Raw genomic sequence first — 19,633 nt, 5'->3', positions numbered from 1 at the left:
GGCCCCACAGCTGTCTACACCACCGTCACCAGCATCCCTACAGCCATGCATACATTCATATAACAAATACCGAGTGAATGTCTGCTGCAAGCAAGGATCTATGGATAGAGCAGTGAACAGAAACTAAGTCTGCTGTCATGGAGCTTGCATTCAAGTGGGATAACACAGAAAATACAAAAACAAATATCAGAAATCAGAATATCAGTGATGGTGGGAGGGTCTTTTAGGTAGGTGTGCCCATGAAGGTCTCTACATGCAGGTGGCCTAAAAGAAGGAAGGGAGTGAGCCCTGAGCTCTCAGGAAAGACTGTCCCAAGCAGCAGGAAAAGGAAGTAAAAGGCTTTAGGGAGCATGTGTCGATGGTTTGTGGAATAGCAAGAAGGAGTGGAACGAGTGAGGGAAGAGGATGGGGCTTGCGTTGGAAAGGTTGGTACTAGATCACATGCATCCTTAGACCATGGTACAGACTTTCTGTTCTTCCTGCATGAAATGAGAAGCCTTGGAGGGTATGGTCAACATGTGAGCACCCTACATCCCCGTTAGCTCTGTAAGTCACATCACTCCACCACTGCATCACATCAATGCCCGGTGACACCAACCCTGCTGTTCCTTCCTCACCACGGCAGCTTGGACGGCACCATTGCATCACCACCCTCATCCCCACCATGTGACAGTGTCATCATTCTTCCCCATCCCATGACGACCTTGAGCACTGCTCTGTGAGTCACTCAGAGCTGGGGGCTCTGCAGGGAAGCCAGTAGGATTCAGAAACAGCCCAACCATTGCCATCTCAGGTATTAAAATTCCGGACAGATACTCTTTCCCTTTTTCAGGCTAGGAAATCATTTAGTAGAGCCCAGTAACCAAGTTGCTGTTTTCATTCCACTTACTCTTTTTGCACACTGCCCCCCGCCTCCCTGCACCTCACCCTCCTACAGAGGAAGGAGAGAGTCAGGTAGAAATACGCATGGACTCGGTCCTGCTTCTTCCTTCCACACGAGGCTGATTCATTGCTTTCCCTTGAGTGGGAGGGCCCACATTAAAGAGGTTAAGTGTCTGCTGATTCCTTTTATGTTAAAAATAAATATCCCTGCGAAACAGTGGCATTGGTAGGCTTTACCCTCAGATCTCGGGAAGCCAACTTCCCATCTCCCTGGAAATCCAAACCAAACAAGCTTTTCTCCTGGTGCAATTCCAGAAGTGGAAACCAATATAATGAGGCAGCTTGAAGCACGTACTTCTTCCCTCCCCTTGGCAGCATTCCTGCTGGAGGAGCTGTATAAATATAGGCCTTAATATTTAAAACCTTGGGCCATTAATCTCCTGGTGTCCCTGCTTCCCCAGCCCGCTCTCCATGCACCCCCCCAATTCATTTTTAAAGCTCAGCTTGATTATGCAGCCAGATAGTAATTTCAGTGAAAAATGACAAGTTCAGTCACTGCCCCAACCTATATCTCTTGCATGATTTAAGTTACTGCTCTAATTTTTTGTGAAGTCCAGGTAATTTAAAGCTTGACTATGTTTTACTGTTCCTTCTCCATCCTATTGGACTTGCCATGATCTGTGCATTCAGAATTCATAAGACCTTCTCAGTCACGACCTGGAAAGTGAATTTAATTTTTGATCACTTATGATGCTACTGATGTTTATTATGATGCCCTTTTTTTCCCCAAGAGGATGGCAATAGAGAAGAGAGCACACTTAAAAATTTTCGACTAATGGAACTTCAGAAACCTAGACTGAAGTGCAATCAGTGGCTTGGGAGAGGTAGGGCCCCTGATGAGAATGGATTTCAAAACCCTAATTTTTCCTAAATATACATGACCAGTTTATCCCTAATAACTAACAGAAGGAAGTTCCCCACTCAACTGTGGCTGAACCATATCCTGCTCTTATCTCTTACCAAAAAAGAAAAAAAAGAAAAGAAAAGAAAAGAAAAGAAAAGAGGAAAGGGGAGGAGGGAGAAAAGAAAAGAATTCTCCCTGAATGAATGGCTTTGTCTCTGCCTATTCCTAGTGGTCACCTTAGTATAAAAAGCATTCCTAGTACAAACTAAAAGGTTCAGTATTCCTTATCCAAAATGCCTGGGGCCAAAAGCCTTTCAGAGTTCTGAATTTTTCAGAGTTTGGAATATTTTCGTGTGTAATGAGATATCTTGAGAATGGGATCCAAGTCTAAATATGAAACTTATTTATGTTTCATACACAGCTTACACACATAGGCTGAAGGTAATTTATATGAAGTTTTTAATAATTTGGTGCATGACACGAAGTTTTGACTGCAACCCATCAGTCACATGAGGTCAGGTGTGGAATTTTCCACTTGTGACGTCATGTCCGTGCTCAGAAAGTTTCAGATTTTGGAGCATTTCAGATTTTGCATTTTTGGATTAGGGATACTCAACCTATATCAAAGCAGAGAAGACACAGAGAAGCAGTAAAAAGCACTAGAGGCAGCCCCTTGATCTTGCAAGTTTGGTTAACTAACTGGTAGGCCTGACACCTGGGCTATCTATTATTGTGCCAGAAGGGGGTGTTGGGAGTTCTTTTCTTTTACATGCTCTTAGAGCAACTTGTTCCACAAGCTCCAGGACTTCCTAGTGTCTCACACTTATATTCCCTGCATGACATTTGTAGACACTTGAATTTGCCACCTCTATTCTAAACAGTCTGGAAAAGCCACCCCTTCTTGGTCATCCAGTTTATAAGCCCCAGAGGACCAAGGTGGGTCTGAGACCATTTTCTAAAACATCGTGGCCTGAAGTATATGACCTAGGGACCACCTACATGGGAATCACCTGGAGATGTGTTACATATACAGATTCCTAGCCCCAACCTCCCAGCCTACAAATCAGACTCTCTGCAGTGCATTTTTAATCTACACCCTCATGAGATTTGAGAAGCACTGGTGAAGAGTCATCCCAATGCCCAGAATCAGTTCTAGGGGCAGCTGCTGTGGCTAGGGACAGGGTCAAGCATGGAGGTCAGTGGGCAACTGGAGCCATCTCCCAGCTGCCTTCCACCTCAGTGTCCCGTGTTGTGCATCCAGCACAACAAAAGAGCAGAGGGGTCCTTGAGCTGATAGGAGACTTGAGATGCTTGCTCTGTGCCCAAATGGCTGTGTCCAGTCACTTAGGGCTCAGGTACTTTACCTCTCAGGGCTGCTGTTTCCTTCTTGCAGAATTAAGAATTAAGACAAAGTGTGCTAAACGTTCTCACTTATACATGGAATCTAAACAGAGCTGAACTCTTAGAAGCAGAAAGTAGAATGGTGATGTTCGGAGGCTGGTGGGGCAGGGGTGGGGTGGAGATGAAGATGACGGAGATGTTCGCCAAAGGATGCAAAATTTCAGGTAGACAGGAGTAAGTTCAAGAGATCCATTGTGTTATACAACATGGTGAATGTAGTTAACAACAGTGTATCTTATACTTGAAAATAGGTGAGAGAATAGATTTTAAGTGTTCTCACCACAAATAAATGATAAGCATGTGAGGTAATGCACATGCTAAGTATCTTGATTTAGCTATTCCACAGTGAAAGCATATATCAAAACATTGTGTTGCACCCCAAATTTGTATACATTTTTAAAAGACTAGTTGAGTACAGTAGTGAAAAAGGAGGAAAGAGTAGAACAAGGAGTTTGATCTGTAACTGACTGTGAACAATCCATTGAGAGAACTCACTACCGTTGGACCAGCCTAAATATACAGTTTTTATAAAAATAAAAAAGCCAAAATGACCAAGGTCAATTCCCAGCTAAACTATCTATCCTCTCTCTGATTCCCACTGTCCATCACCTCCAAACCGTGAGGCATCTCACCTCGTACTGTAGGGAGAGATGGGTCCAGAAGTCTAGTCGTGGACTGAAAACCAGTTTGCCCTCCCAAAGCTAAAGCAGAGGGTTTCCCTGATGGCCACAGAGCTTCCTCTTGCAACTAGAGGTCTCAGCACCTTGAAGGGACAATTCATAATCGGGGGGAAAAAAGACAACACAGCCCTCCCGCTAGTCCAGTCTGAACAGATCCTTCGTGCTTGCCTGGAATGCTTTGCATAGGCAGCCACGCTGAGGGCAAGTAAGATTAGGATAATCCACAGTATTTGCTTGTTAAGACCCTTAAACAAAACCGGAGCTCGTAAGAAAAGCCCGATGTAAGCTGACAAGTTTGTGAGCGCAATCTGCGGATTTGTTGGAGGTGATTTCTCCAGCTAAAGGGATAAACTAGACAGCTGTACTGAAGAAGCCTTAACCTGTGAAATATCGTTCAAAGTACAAGCTTTGGAGGCAGGGAGGGGAGGAAGCAGAGGCCTCGGCAAAGGTTGTGGTGTGGTTCTTTTGAAGTCTATTAGAAGAAGGAAGGAAACAGGCTCAGAAGATTCCCACTGCATGTGCTTAAGAGGTTGGGAGGCTGGAGTGGCTGGCCTCGCTGGAGTCAATTGCTTAAGAATCTGCTCTGTTGTGCTTTTTTTCTCCATATTCTCTCCTCACCTCCCTGTTGACCTTCCAAGACCCCAGCTCTCCCACTTCTGCACAAAAGCAAAGACCCATTGATTTATTTTGTTAAAGAAAAAGAACTGGAGAGGTCTGATGTCACAGGAAATTGGAGCATCTCTCCTTCCAGTGACAGGAGCCCAGAGGCCATCCCTGAGCTAATGACTCTAAGAGAAAGAATTTCCCCTCAGTGAAGGGCCATTAGCAAGAACTGGTGTCTGGGTTCTCAGAAGTCACTGGGATGCCAGCAATTGAGCAGCCTCAGGGCCTCTGGGAAGGAGCCAGGGTGGAGGAGATTCCTCTGCACCTGCAAAGCCAGGTTAGCTGCCCCAGGCCCCAGGCCCAGCATTAATAGAATTCTTCTGGCCCACAGCATCCCTCTTGCTCACATTATCCAAAGCCTGGGACATTCTCATGCTCTGGGCTTGCTCCCGGGTGAGGAACACACTGCCAGCCAGTGACAAGCCCACATCTCCAAGGCGTCCCCTGAGAATCCCAGGATGTGCTTACATCACACAGCCTAGAGCTTGCACTGGACCAGACAGAGACTTAAGTCACTGCTCAAAACCTCCTTTCAGGTCAGGGAGGAAAAGTCACTGGGGAGGTGAAATGACTCAGGGCTTTCTGGGAGAAAAATGAGCAGCTGCTGAGGCATGAGGCAAGAAGATGCCTACAGGAACCCTGGCCTGTGGTTGGTTGGGTGAAGCCGGTTCCTGTTTCATCTGTGCCATTCATTGCTTGGTAATGAGACGTAAGGCCCTAATTTGACTGGGTTCTATTTTCCACCTACAAAATGATGGTTCACGTGTTCACAGCCTTGTGTCCTGGTCAAGATGCTGCGGGTGAGTATTCTTTGAAAACCAAGAAGAGTGATATAAACGTGGTGCACTTTGTCATGAGATAGTTGAACTGAAGGGTCTTTAAGCTCCTTCTCTTGCACTGTGAATAAATGAATTGCTTGATTGATTAATTAATCCTTACCATTTTGAATGCCTGAAATGCTTGATTCACACTTAGGAGTGACCGTTATCGCACCTTTGAGCCACGTTCTCAGACTTTACCATTAATGTTTTCAGAGACATCAGCAAGAATCAGATATCGGATATTGCTCCAGATGCCTTCCAGGGCCTGAAATCACTCACTTCACTGTAAGTGGGGCCCGAGCCGGGGGCTGAGGGTGGTTGGGGGGGGGCGCGCTGTAGGGAAGAGAGACGCGACCATATTTTTCAGGAGGTGTTTATCAAGACTTTATGTTCCCTTACACGCTTGTGGCAACCTGGTAAAAGAAACAAATATTTCTTCAGGGGAAATTGATCTTGGGGAATATTTCTACAACCCAAATGCATTATTTTTATTGATTAAGTGCCTAGCAGCTTTCCCAGTTATTGGCTTCTAATTCGAATGCATCTTCTACTCCAACCTCACATCCCCCTCCCACCCCACGTCCCACTCCCGCCCCACATGCCACCGCAGCGCTATCTTTCTGGTGTAAGGAGAGATGGTGATGCGTGTTTGTTACCGCATCCCACCCGTTTGCATGGCCTCACCAAGTGAGGAGCTCATTTTCTTCGGCTGATTTTCAGGCTTTCTCTCCAGACCACCCTCGTGGCCATTGTCCTAAAAAAACATCCACCCCATCCTATAGCCCTTCCTGTCTTTGATTTTGAAACCCATAGGCAACCCACTGGTTGGAAGCAAAGCTTCATCCACCAGGGGTTCCGAGACCCCTGCGGGCAGGAAGGTATAGAATGTCCTCATTCTGTCAGTGACTCGTGTGTGGCATAGGGAAGTCACTTGAGCCTTCTCTGGATGCTTCTTTTTTTTTTCTTTGAGGCGGAGTCTCGCTCTGTCGCCCGGACTGGAGTGCAGTGGCCGGATCTCAGCTCACTGCAAGCTCCGCCTCCCGGGTTTACGCCATTCTCCTGCCTCAGCCTCCGGAGTAGCTGGGACTACAGGCGCCCGCCACCTCGCCCGGCTAGTTTTTGTATTTTTAGTAGAGACGGGGTTTCACCGTGTTAGCCAGGATGGTCTCGATCTCCTGACCTCGTGATCCGCCCGTCTCGGCCTCCCAAAGTGCTGGGATTACAGGCTTGAGCCACCGCGCCCGGCTCTCTGGATGCTTCTTAGTAGGCAGGAAAGGGACAGTGATCCCATTCCCACCTAACATATCCAGTGATGATCGTGTGTACAGTAAACAATAATTAGCACCGTTTACTGAGCGTTGACTGGGTACCAGCTACTAGGAGTTCTGTCAGGAGTCTGTCAGGTTTAGTCCTCACCACAACCTAAAACATAAAATATATTGTCATCTCGCTTTTACAGCTAAAGAACTTGGGCAATCTAAGCTCCACCGAGACAGGGATTATTATCTGTTTTGTTCATGGAGGTATCCCTAGCACCTCTGTGTATTTGGCACAGAGTTAATATGCCAGAAAACATCTTGTTTTATTTAACCATTTACTTATTCAGAAATGTGACTTATCCAAAGTCCACAAGAACAGGTAGGAAAGGCAAGATTTGAACCCGCGCTGTCTAACTCCGGAACCCACACTCTTGATCAGTCTGTCTATATTTTGCCTCTCCATGCAGCCATGCAGCCTGTTTACCTAATTTATGAGTGGACAGGTAACAAGATGCGCATTTTCCCCCCACCTGGCCCCATCCCACCAGGAAGGAGATGAGGACTGGGAAGTCTCTGATTCAGCTGTTGCCTGCTGCTTGCAGAGTAAATTAGTTTCATTTATCGAATAGAACATCTGGTTGGGATATCAAAAATGGGACCATGTGTGAGATTAGTGTCTGCTTGTGCTGAAGATCACAGAGGAGAAGGGAGAGGGGCCGTCTGCCACCAGGATCCTGTCTCTGCCCCCACCCTCTCTCTTCCCTTGTCTGGTTTCCCTCAGCCAGGATTTGGAGACAGTCCGAGGGCAATGAGGTGCTTCCTGTCTCGTAGGAAAAGGAATTCAAAATCTGGTTGCCAAACATGAAATTGACGTGCTGCTGCCCCATTCTGAAATACATGTGAGCATTGTTTAAGTGAAGCACCTCTCACTCCCGATGTATTCATTCATCCACGCAGTAGATGCCTACTGTGTACTGGCAGTATTATAGGCACTGCGAGTATGGCAGTGAACTGGACACACAGGATCCTTGGCCCGACAGAGCTTACAGTTGAACACAAACACACCCAATCCCAGCTCAGGAGCAGCCAAGGTAAAGGGCTGGAGAGCCTTTACTCCTTACCTGTGTGTGCATGCATTCATTCATTTAACAAATATGTATTGTGCTAGACTCTGTTCTATTTTGGGGTCTAGAGGCCCAGTCATGAACAGCCATATAACGTCACTACATTCATGGGGCCTACGTGCAAGGAAAATGGGAGGTGCAAGGGAGGGAGGCAGAAAAAATTAAAATTAAATAAATATTTAAGTAATGTAATGTGACATAAAGAGAAGTGATATGAAGAAACTAAAATAGGGTAAGAGGTGGTATAAAACATTAGAATATTAAAGAGACATCTCCCAAGGAAGAGATGTTTGAGCTCAGACCCGAAAGGCAAGAAGAAGGTAGTCAAGGCAAGACCTGGCGTGGGAAGTCAGACAGGTGTACACCCAGATGCCTGAGGTGACCACACAGGCAGGAGAGCCTCAGCCCACCTCCACTCTCAGTGGTTTTGACGCACTGGGCTCAGAGGCCTGCCCTCCCAAGGCATGCCGGGTGGTGTGAGGACCCCTCTGCCCCAAGCCCCCCAGCTTCTGCTACACTAGAAGTCCTGACATCAGCTGAGACGGGCAGACAGGGACATTACTGCATTGGGCACAGTGAGTGGTGGGGCATTAATATGAATTACAAATGTGCGCCTGAGCTATCATGCTGACTTTTATTTAGTCATTAATTTGTTGAAACATTAATGAAACACACCCGTAGGCTGACGGAGACATTCACTCTTCACTCCCAGTGGCGTCTGGAAAAGGGGGGTTTGGTTTATCGCGCCCATTTACCATTTCCGCATCCTAATATTTTGTCTCCCCAAAGAAAGATAACAGCCTGGATTGCGATCCGAGTGAAAATGGAATATTGCATGCATCCCGTGCACTTCAGGACTCTGGAGAGGGCTTAAGAAAAACAACCAAACTCTCCTATGCTCAGTTCCCTGGGTCACGGAGGAGGCTGGACCCAAGAGACAGCACAGCCCGTGCTGTGGATGGGAGCAGAGGGAGGCCAGCCGAGCTTCTCTGGTGCCTGTGCAGAGCACCAGCAAGGGCCAGGCACAGAGACGCCCCTGAGCACTGTGCTGGAGTGGGAGACCCAGTAGCCTTCCTCCCTAGCCTCACCAAGACACCAAAGACGAGACCCATGAATCAGAGACAGCAGTATGAGGGTCACTGGAGGCCCGTAGGAGAAAGGGGTAAAAGGGTAAAAGGGTTCCTAGGTTCCTGGAACTCAAAGAATAGGAAAAGTGGATAGAAAGTAAAAGCTGCCATTACTGTGAGACAGCAAAGCTCCCTAGTTTTTCCTGAGAGCCAGTCCTTGACTCAGCAGTCCCTGCACCAGCTGGAGATGACCCCAGATGCACAAAGCCCTGTCTAGATGGATGATTAAATGACTCAGCTTAGAAATTCCTAAGATGCAAAGGGATATTAAAAGGAAACGTCCTGTAGGCTGGGCTCAACCTGATCAATACCCATTGAAGACACAGGGCCAGTCTCCCACACTGTGTATTTATTGCCGGGGTGTGAGTCATATTAGCAGCTTAGGGAGATACCACAAAGAGACCGCTTCTTCCTATTGGGGATTATGTATTGGGCTAGGTTGCCCAGGAATGGAGCAGGATAGAGCCCATTTCTCCTCGCCTCCCAGACAACCTGCCCTTCCAGCCCCTGGCTGCTCTTGGCTGCCTCTGTCTCACTGATGAGAAGGGATTAGGCAGGCTGTGGAAGGTGTTGTCCTGAGATCTCATACCCAGAACTGGCCGAGGTGATGGCTTCCTGCAGGACTGGGTTCTGGTGGCCTCACATCCGTGGTGATTGCTGTCTTCTCCTTCTCTCTTTCAGGGTCCTCTATGGGAACAAGATCACCGAGATTGCCAAGGGACTATTTGATGGGCTGGTGTCCCTACAGCTGCTGTGAGTAGGAACCTTGTCACTGTTTGTGTCTTTGGTACTGTTGGAAGGCTCCCACCTGAAAACTTTGAGTCATGCTCTGGAGAGTTCTTTTGACTATGTGCAGACAAAAGAGAAAAATAATTTTTGAGCTGTCCACACTTCACCCCCATTTCCTATTTTTGTGAAAGGAGAGCCAGCGAGTGGGCAGAGGAAGACTGAGGTCAGTGTGCACAAACCCAGATGATAGAGCTGAGGGCCCTGGCCCAGGCATGAAGATACTAAGCACAGGGTTTGGGGCTAGAAATTAGGAAAGAGTCAAATCCAACAAAAAGAAAAACATTTTTCAGTAGTGTGCTAAGAATGTAGGGAACTAAAACATTCACACACTAAATTCCAGTACTAAAGCTGAGACAGAGCTGCTGATGGACATGTGACCTTGAAGAGGGGTGGGGTGGGGGGAATAATTCAAGAGGAGCAGAATCAGTCACCAATGTGACTCCATCTGGGAAAGACAGGGTGGAGGGGAGTGTTTACTTAATTTAAAGGAAGGGTTGTTGCCTCGAATTTTAAGCTCAGGGATTATTTGTTTGCATTTATTTCATTCTGGTCATTTGCGCTTAAATGTTTGAAGAAGATAATTGAACTCTGATGTGGAGAAGGAAGGAAAGGAATTTAGCTCATAGTATAGTTTAATTTCTGTGCTGGTAGAATCATCTGTGATTTGTGATGAGGCAGCTATAGCATCTACACACGTGTACCATGGGTGTGGGAGTGTGTGTATGTGTGTGTGTGCATGCATGTGCACATTTGCTCTGTGACCATCACAATTCCCCTGGGAATTAGGAACTGATCTTGAGTGTCCTTTAAGCAATGGAGAAGACCAACTCTCAGAGAGGTACATGACTCTCCCCCAGTCACACAGCAGAATAGGTATGAAAACCGGAAAAGAACGTACATGGCCATGCCCTTCATTCAGAAACCTCCCAGCCCTCTGAATAGCACATGATGTATGTTTGCAGGGGTGTGTGTGTGTCTTTTTAAAATCACCTCCAAGTCACAGGCAGTGAGGAAGAGGCCTGCACCTCCCCACCTCCCACGTGCAGTTCAGATGACCCATAGCATGGGTTTGCGGGCCAGGGCTCAAGCTGGGGCTCCAAAGCGGTGGCAGGCACAAGAACAAAGAAGGAGAGAGGAACAAGGGATGCATCTTATGTGGTTGATGCCCAGGGATTCTTCAAGGAGGAAGTGAGAGTTTTCCTCCAGCCCTTTCTTCTCACATCTTTCCTCTACCTTTCCCATGTCCTTTAAGACTCAGCTCTGGACAGATTCTCCCAGAACACACAATAATGTGAATTATGTAGGCATGAGATGCCCAGCAAGTTTCCAGGGAGCAGAACTGTCATACCAGCAATGAGGCTTGTTTCAGTGAAGCTGAAAGCAAGAGAGAGAAAAGTCTCTTTCTCTGCATCTCCCTCATCTCTGCCTTCCTGTCTGCCCCACTCTGTGTGTCTCTGTGTGGGCACATTTCCGTTCAATGGTCCCAGCCTTTGGTGGGCTTTTAAGGCTGTGTGTTAGAATGACAGGCCAGGGCTCTGCAGGGAGATGGGTGTTTCACAGATGGTATTCTTTGCTTGTAGCAAAGAAACTGTACATTATAACTGCCACCATAAGGCTAGTTAACTGTAGCTATTAATCCCTTGAAAGAAGAGTATCAATAGTATCCACCTTGAGGTGAATTTGGCAGTGTTGTGTTCCACCAAGCTGGTGTGATTTTCCTTTTATAATCTGTGTTTGTGTGCAGGAAGGAAAATGACTTTGCACGGATTAAGGAGACACAGAATGTGCATCACAGTGCCTAGCACAGTGCATGTATACTTAAAAAGATGTGTATCTCCAATCAAAGGAGACTGGTGGTTCCCTAGAGCTGAGTAAAAAGGGAGAAACTGGTCGATGATAGCTTAGGGATGCAGAGTTTCTTTTCAGGGTCATAAAAACATTCTAAAATTGTTGGTGGTGATGGTTATACAACTCTGTGACTATACTAAGAAACTGTGAATTGTATACTTTACATGGGTGAACTGTATGGTAGGTGAATTACATCTTAATAAAGTTGTTTTTAAAACTCAAAAAAAAAACTATCAAAAAAATAAAAATAAATTTAAAAAAAAAAAGATGTGTATCTCAGCTCCAAGCTGATAGCAGTCGTGAGGTTAATAGAACTAACAGGAGTTTGCATGGGTTGGGAAGGCAACTCCAGTTTAATGTCACCATTTTGAGCAGATGGAATCAAGTAGCTTGGGTTAAAGAGGAAGCATCTCTCCTCTCTTGAAACCAAGAGTTGACACAACTCAGGCAGGCCTTACCAGAAAGAACCAGTCACTGGGACTCAAGTAGCTGTCACTGGGTTTTGACCTGCCATTGGGTAGTTGGAAAGCAGGCCCTGATTCGATCTAATTTAGTGTTCAGCCTGCTATAGATTGGATTTCTCCCTGTTAGACTGGAGACACCGATAAGAAGGCTCTGATTAGAATACCCTGGTCGTCAGGGTAATTTTCCTCTCCTTTGACTCAAAGGCTCTTTGTGAGAGGTTTGCATTTTTTCTTCTCATTCCATCTCTCAAATTATATGTACTCGCAAAGCTGAACTGCCTCTGCCACAGAAGTGGCCCTGGAGATTTCCTTGCTGGCACTTGCGGTGATGCTGGCTATAACAAAGTGGGTACATTGTAGTTGGTTCTCCTGCCTGCCTCCCCACTTCCCTTACTCCTCTAGACTTTTTGGCCATCCTATCAAACTTGCCCAGTCCAGTATGTACACAGCCAGCCTCCTGGGAGTTTTTCTTGGTGTGTTCCTTTGGGCAAATGCCCAAAATTCTTGGCCATTCTGGAGAGAATGTCTCCGTTTTTTAGAGGCTGCAGTAAGTGCATCCACAAGGAACAAGCCTCAGCTGTCCTAAACATGATATTCTGTCCCTGGTCCCTTAGAGCCTCACAAGAGTTACACTCTTCAGTTTAAGTTCCAAAATCTTAGCGTTCAAAGGAATCTCAGGGCTCCAAGCACAGCCTCCTACTTGGCTAGGACAGGAATCCCTCCCATGCATGCTCTCACAAATCCTCCTGTCACTCATTTGCTGATGGTTCCTCTGATAAGTCCTCACTGCCTAGTTGGAAGGTGAGAAAGCTCTTTATTATACTAAACATCAGTAATGGTTTCTAGAAAACTCAGAAAAGTCTGTCATCATTGTCTTCAGATGTTTGAAAATAGCTAGTATGTCTTCCTATAATTAATCCTAAACGTGTTCAGTTCCTGCAGCCATTCATTGTATAAACACGCATTTCTTGTTTATTACTAGCAACCCTTATTGTCTTTCAGGGATGCAAGGTAATCTGGCAGCTTCCATCCTTAAAACTGGCTGCTAGGAAGTGAGTTGGTGCCCATTTGGACACTAGGAAGGATGTTTAGAATTGAAATATCCCACATGGAGGCATCTCAGAACCCAAGGTGAGAACAGGACATAGCACTTGGCACATGATCCCAACTCCAGGGGTGGGAGCAGCTCAGTTATTAGAGATTAAATTACCTGTCTTCCTCCTCACTGGAAGCTCAGGGTGAACGGTCTTGCTCCTCTGCATTGCCCTGCCCACCCAGGCTCATAGGCTCCTGGGACATCAGTGGAGATGGTGATCTTCTATGGGCAGCCAGCCATCGTGCCCTGAGATCCCTCACCTTGTAGCTCAGAGGTCCATCCTCCCTAAAGCAGGAAAAGGCTGTCATTTCCTCCGCTGATGGACAGCTGCAAGCTGCGTTGTTACAGCTCCCCTCCAGGGAGTAAGGAGCGTTCATTTAGTGCTCATCGATCACATGACATGCATAGGAAAGTCACTTAAGTAGGGAGGGCAGTCATTTGAGGTGGAAGCTTTTAAACCCACTCCAGGTGGTCTTAAACCAAACCAGACTGTCTTCGGGCTGGAATAAGTTAAGACAACTCTAGCACCTGTTGTTTAATTTTCTTGGAAGGCAGACAAGACCATTTGAGGCTCTCGGAGTTTGCCAAGCAACATGCCAATTACAGAGCAGTGAGCAAAACTTCACTCCCTATAGTTCACTTTTCCCCACCAGCTGTTTCACAAGAACTACTTCTGCTAATAATAGCAGCTAACGTTTATTGAATACTTAATATGCTTCAGGACCTGAAACTGCTAAGTGATTTCATGTGCATCATCTCATTTAATCTTTACCACAATGCTAAGAAGAAGGTACTGTGGAAAGGCCCATTTTACAGATGGGGAAACTGAGGGTTAAGTGACTTGACCATTGTCGCTTAGCATGATGGAGCCAGGATTGGAACCTGGGCAGTCCATGCCTTAACCATAGCACATCCATCCAGAGGCGTCTGCTTCACCCAGTCACGGAAAGATCTGCAGAGCCAGTTTTTTGATATGCAGAGCAAGAATTTCTCATGGCTCAAGCCACAGAGAGGGTGCTGCTGAACTGCAGATCAACTCCTTTTGTTATGGCTCAGCATAATTCACGGCTCTGTGTCCGTGGAACTTTCTCTGGTTCATTGTCATCAGCCCTCCAATGTTTGCCCTGATCCCTGTGAGAGGATAGTCAAGGAGCTGCTTATGCTTAGAGACCCAGTCGAGGTGGGACAATGAGAATTCTCTCCAGCAGAAGCAGACTGACTTGGCGATGCGTTCTTGAGGGAGGGGTTCTTCCTCTCTTGTGTACCTGGAAAGCCCTTGGGTAGACTTAAATTCTGGAATCCATGCTACTCATTGAATGAATGGTTCACCCATCTAAAGGACTGATTGGTAACCATGTGGCAATCAGATAGGAAAGTTACCACCCTAACAGTCATGAGGGAAGGAATGGGCAAGTCACCATAGGTGAGGTCACTTGATCTGGTAACCAAATCATAGTTCTCCCTCTCTGGTCTCTGGGAATCTCAGCTTTCATCTGTTTCCCTTAGGAAAACCCAGTGGCTTACAGCCCGTTCCTAGCACCCTCCTGTGTATCTGGGTAGAAAGAGGTCTTGTTTCTCAGACAGCCGCCCAATGGTGTTGCTGCATGCCTGGTTACTCTTGCATCAGGAATCGCCATGACAACCCACAGCCATTGACAAGCAGTGCAGTCACCAATAGGAGAGAAGGGAAGAGTCACTGTTGCCCCTAGTTGGGACTTAGAGGGCTCCTCCTGCTTCCCCTTGGGTGTTTAGCAAGATGTGGCCTAGAGCACCTATTTTCAAGCATGGAGAAGATTCTGGGCAGGGTCAGAATTCATGGCATCAGCTCTCGTTGGGTTCTTCCCCACATCCAGCCTCAGTAGGTTGCTGAAGGTCTAAATTAATCCCCACATTTTATAGGGAAAAGATGATAACATAATGTTCTAAGGTGGGAGAGTGGCCATTGTTACAATTAATAGATAAAGAAATTCAGGACGACAGAGGATTAATACTAGAGAAATAAAAAGAAGGAAGGCATATTAATGCGTGAGGTTTGGCTCTATATCCTGTAGCTTAATTAGGGGTACAGAATAGCTCCCCTAGTTGGTGTCCTCACTAAGGGTTCATGCCAATGTGTAGAGGTGATAACTACTTCCAGGGGCACACAGAATACTTTTTTAAATAACAAAGAGCCTTTATAACCCACTTTTTATAAATTCTCCTACTAAAGGAGCTAGAGAAAGGGTTATGCCGGATGCCTGTTGGTGCCATCTTTCTCCAGTTGCGTATCTGCATCTGAGTGTTCGTGAAACAGAAACAGACGCCCCATCCCGGTTTTAGGGAAAGAAGGCCCGCAGAGCATCTTTCTTGACAGGAGCCTGGGCCCATCTTCCCATCCCACAGTCTTTTCTGGAAGAGCTTCATCCATTCTCCCGGAAGGGCCACTGCATTCTTTCTTGGCACCGGTTTTCTGAGGAGGCCTTGCTCTCTGGAGTTTGGAATATGCTTTTGGCATTTCTAGACAAATACCATAGAAGTGGGAGGAACAACATGACCCGTGTCCTCCACAGACCCTTGGTCAAGTGTGGAGAATATAAATGCCACCAGAATGATTGCACTGGGCCACTGAGTCAACATGTGAATTGCTGGAGTTGCCAAAGTGATTTTGATGCAATTGATCATTAAGCCTGACTCCAGATGTCTGTGTTTTCCAAACTTTGCACAAAAGGCCTGTGGGTGTGGTGGGTCCTTTTAGTAGATCAGAATGGAGCTGGTTTTCCCCCTGTGGGCCATCTCCCCATGCCACCTGGACCCCAAATGAATGAAACTGGAAGCTGCTACTAGTGATGAGAACACCTGGGACTTTTCTGCACAGGCCAGCCCTGGTCCCCCTAGCAGAAAGACTTGAGTCATGAGGGTTCTCCCTAGCCCTGACATGGGCATTTCATTTTCCTCCTCCAACTCTAGCTTTTTGACTCCCAGTGGCTTCTGTTTTCTGCTTTGCTTTTCCTGAAGGCCACAGCTCCCAGAAAGCAAGATCTCTCAGCAGCACAGCTATGCTGGTTAGTCAATGGACTGAGTGCTAATACCTCTTGACATGGAACATATGTGGCAGCCGAAAGTGCTCCAAGGCAGGGGGTGGCAGAGGGCCTCCTAGAGCTCACACTTGGAAATAAATTTAGAAGGTGCTGTACATGCACTCCCACTCTCCAATGTGCCACTTTCCTTAATTTCCTCTGACGGGAGCTCGGCTCTTTTTGTTGTTGTTCTGCCTTATTGTAAAATCACCTGCTGCGTTAATGGGAGTGGCTACAGAGTGCCTTCACCGCCTCCCATCAGCCTCAGATGGCTCCCTCAGACCCTTAGTGAGAGGGGACTGGCTCTCAGGGCAGCATGATGATTGGAAACAAAATCTTTGGGCTATGATGGCATGAGTCCAAATACTGTCCTACCTCTTACAGGTTGTGGAACTTTAGTCAAAGTTATTTAAGCTCTCTGAGTCCCAGAAGTGTCACCTGTCAAAGGGAGATTAAGTGGGGGTACCTGGCCTTGCGAAGTGTTTAATATGCATTACCTGTTAGGCCATGTGGCCCCTGCTGTTCACCTGGTGGTTGTGGTTCACCTAGTTGGATCATCTCAGCCTTCCCTCTCTTTTCATTTATATGATCTCCGAGGGTCCTTTGAGAGATAGATCTGGAGCAGGTGGCCCCAAAAGATCATTGGATCTGCATCTGGGGAAATACTGATGAACACAGAATTCACCAGGCAGTCCAGCCTGACTCACTAGACCCACCAGCAGATGGGGCTGAGGTGAGGTCTTTGGCTGGGATGTCACAGTTGTCAATTTGAGTACCAGGCAGCCTCTTGAATGAGGCCAGCTGGGACATCCCACCTTGCGTGCTATTGCTATTATCTCTGTCCTACGGTTGTCCCCTGGCCTGCTCAGAGTGAGGGGAGCACAGAGTCAGGCATATCAGCTCCCACATCAGCATTCAGTCAGTGATCCTGAAGGGGAAAGCCTTGCCTCATACAGGTGCCAGCCACTCAATAAAGGGCCTGCCACCTTGTGCCAATGAAGGCTTGATCAGCATCCCACGCTGAGGCTCCCTCCTGGGAGTCAGGAGGACTTCAGATGCCTCTGCACTCCCAAGAGGCAAGCAGGGTCTTCCAAACCCAACCAGACATTTGTCCACCTGAAGCACACCCAGGGACAGTCAAGGCTAGCAAAAATAGCTGCTCTTCACACATAGGGAAAATGGAAAAGAGAATATAGACTTTAAATAGTAGATAAGAGATGGCTTTGGAGTGAAACAGGCTGGAGCTTCACTTATTGCTGGGCGACCTTGGTTGAGTCCGACACCACTCTGAACCTCAGTTTTCTTATGAGAATAATGAAGATAATCATAGTGCCATTGTGAGGGTTAAATAAGATAGTGCCTGGAAACTGCCTGCAAAAAGCACACAGAGATGTAGTCTCTAGAGAGGATGCTGAATTACTATCATTTCACACAGCAGGTACACCACTGCTCCTGAAATGGGGATGAACCAGGACAGAGAAAGCATCCTGGAATCTCTGCTGCAAAGAGGGAGAATCCATCCCTCTGGTGAAAGAGGGAGGCCTGTGTTCAGGATTCCTTATAGAACTGCTAAACTTCATTTCAAATGTTTGTTTACTCTCTGTTTGCTCCATAATATGGTGCTTTTAAAATTCCCCTCCAGCTCTTGTCCATGTACCAGATAGCTAAGAGCTCCTTTCATGGAAGCCAGGCTGAGTTGACTAACTGTCAGCCTTCCTCCCAAAGGAAACAGGACACAGGGATAGGCTGTTAGATCTTGCTGATGCTGGGGACTAGTGAGGCTGTCCTCAGCATCTAATTCTGGATAAGCAGCTTAATTTTATCTCTCTCTGCACCTACGCACCTTGCCTGAGGGAGCCAAGCATCCCGGGAGAGAATGAGTGACCAGGAGACTCTGCTCTTTTGTGTTTTCTTTTGCTCCATGCTTCATGAGCTCTGCGCCTTGGGCTATCTTTGCCTAGTAATTCTCCCATCCTGGGTTGTTTTGGTGCCTTACATATTTGAAGTAACATCCCATGCTGAGAGATCTAGGAGCAATAGGAAACAAAGGAGCATCTGGATGAGAAAAAAACAGCCTAAATAGGCCTCATGAGTGAGAAGGATTGCCAGCGTGGCATTCTGTTTGTATGAAGGCAAGTCAAGTTGCCATTTCTTTCTCCCCGTGGCCATCGTCCTTGTCTAGTGCCTAATATGCCCTAGAGCGAATTGCTACAATTGGGCTTATGAATCTGCACTGGAGTTGCAAACCTAAATGACCACTAAGGCAAGGAAGGTCAAGTAAACTAGTGAAGGAGACACAATAGGGAATAGTGAGGACTGTGGCAAATAGAGAGCATATGTCCTATCTAAAGGGGGCAGCTACTCCATGGCTGCCTCCAGGGAACCTAGGGTTGCCTGAGCTCCTGAATTTTGTTTTTCAAGAGAAAATAGAAATGTGGTTTGGTGTGGTGTGTGTGTGTGTGTGTGTGTGTGTGTGTGTGTGTGTGTTATGAAATTTTCCAATTTTTAAAACACAAGAGGATTGAATAAACACATTTTATTTATGTGGCATGATGCAAAATGTTGCAATAAAGATTCCATCCTCAGGCCATTGGATAGGTACCTCTGACCTGTTGTGTACTGAATAGTTCAGTATTTCCTGACAAGATGATGTACTCAGAAGGCCCTGAATGTCAAGGTTTAGAACAAAACACTTACCATGTGTGTACTTTAAAAAAAAATCAAAACACTGTGTGTGTGAAGGGTCCATTCCTGAGCCCTGGTTGCTGGGCCCTGTTGAGTCCTCCAGCTTTTCTCCCTGTTTCTCTGCTCTATCATATTTCCTTCAAATGCCCCCAAAATGCAGTGACATTGACTAAAATTTAATACACAAAGCATAGGAATTTGAATTTGCAGTGGGGAGGGATGTTGCAAAGAGTATAGACCAATAGGATGGGTAGACAAGACATTCATAAAGAAGAAACTGAGCCTTCTAGAGACCTCAATTATCGTAACCACTTCTCTCATGCTCCCTAGAAACATGTGTGACCTTGAAAACACCCACCAAACTCTCAGCCTCAGTTTCCTCCCCTGTCACTTGTGAGTCAGGTTCTGAGAATAATGGGATGTTGGGAAAGCACTTTGGAAAACACAGTATTCTAGCAGTATGAGCATTTTTTTTTCCCACTGCCAGGCGGGAGGACATCTGTGTGAACCCTTGGGACCTTGCCCATTATTAGCCAGATTAAACAGGCAGTTCTTCTTCCACTTGTCACTGCCACAGCTGCTTGCCTCCACGCGGGGTGCCCTGGGACCATGGGGAGTATGGGGCCTGCAGCAAGGGAGAGGTGGCATGGGTGATTTAGCACCATGGACAGCCCCACCATTGCCAACTGCAGTCCCCCTGGGTCCTGGTATGGAGAGACTCCTGAGGCAGGCCAGCCTGGCGTGGATCTCATGGGTCATTCCCCACCAGGGACGGGCTGAGCCAGCCTTGAAAGTAAAATTTTTGAAATTCAACATTTCTGCTGGTTAGTTTAT

The 19,633-nt window shown here is 46.7% G+C and overlaps 1 protein-coding gene across 1 annotated transcript in view; it reads left to right on the top strand.

Annotated features, from left to right (window-relative positions):
• SLIT3 (slit homolog 3 (Drosophila)) overlaps positions 1-19,633 on the top strand; it is a gene marked incomplete at its 5' end in the record, with an annotated part of 639,532 nt that overhangs the window by 508,277 nt on the left and 111,622 nt on the right. The window contains 2 exons of the mRNA XM_011947828.1: positions 5,565-5,636; positions 9,543-9,614. Of these exons, the coding sequence (XP_011803218.1) occupies positions 5,565-5,636; positions 9,543-9,614 (144 nt within the window). The remainder of the gene's footprint in view (positions 1-5,564; positions 5,637-9,542; positions 9,615-19,633) is intronic.

Source organism: Colobus angolensis, unplaced genomic scaffold (genome assembly GCF_000951035.1).
Source record: "Colobus angolensis palliatus isolate OR3802 unplaced genomic scaffold, Cang.pa_1.0 Scaffold27, whole genome shotgun sequence".
Lineage (NCBI taxonomy): Eukaryota > Metazoa > Chordata > Mammalia > Primates > Cercopithecidae > Colobus > Colobus angolensis.
This window is presented reverse-complemented; position numbering and strand designations above follow the sequence as displayed.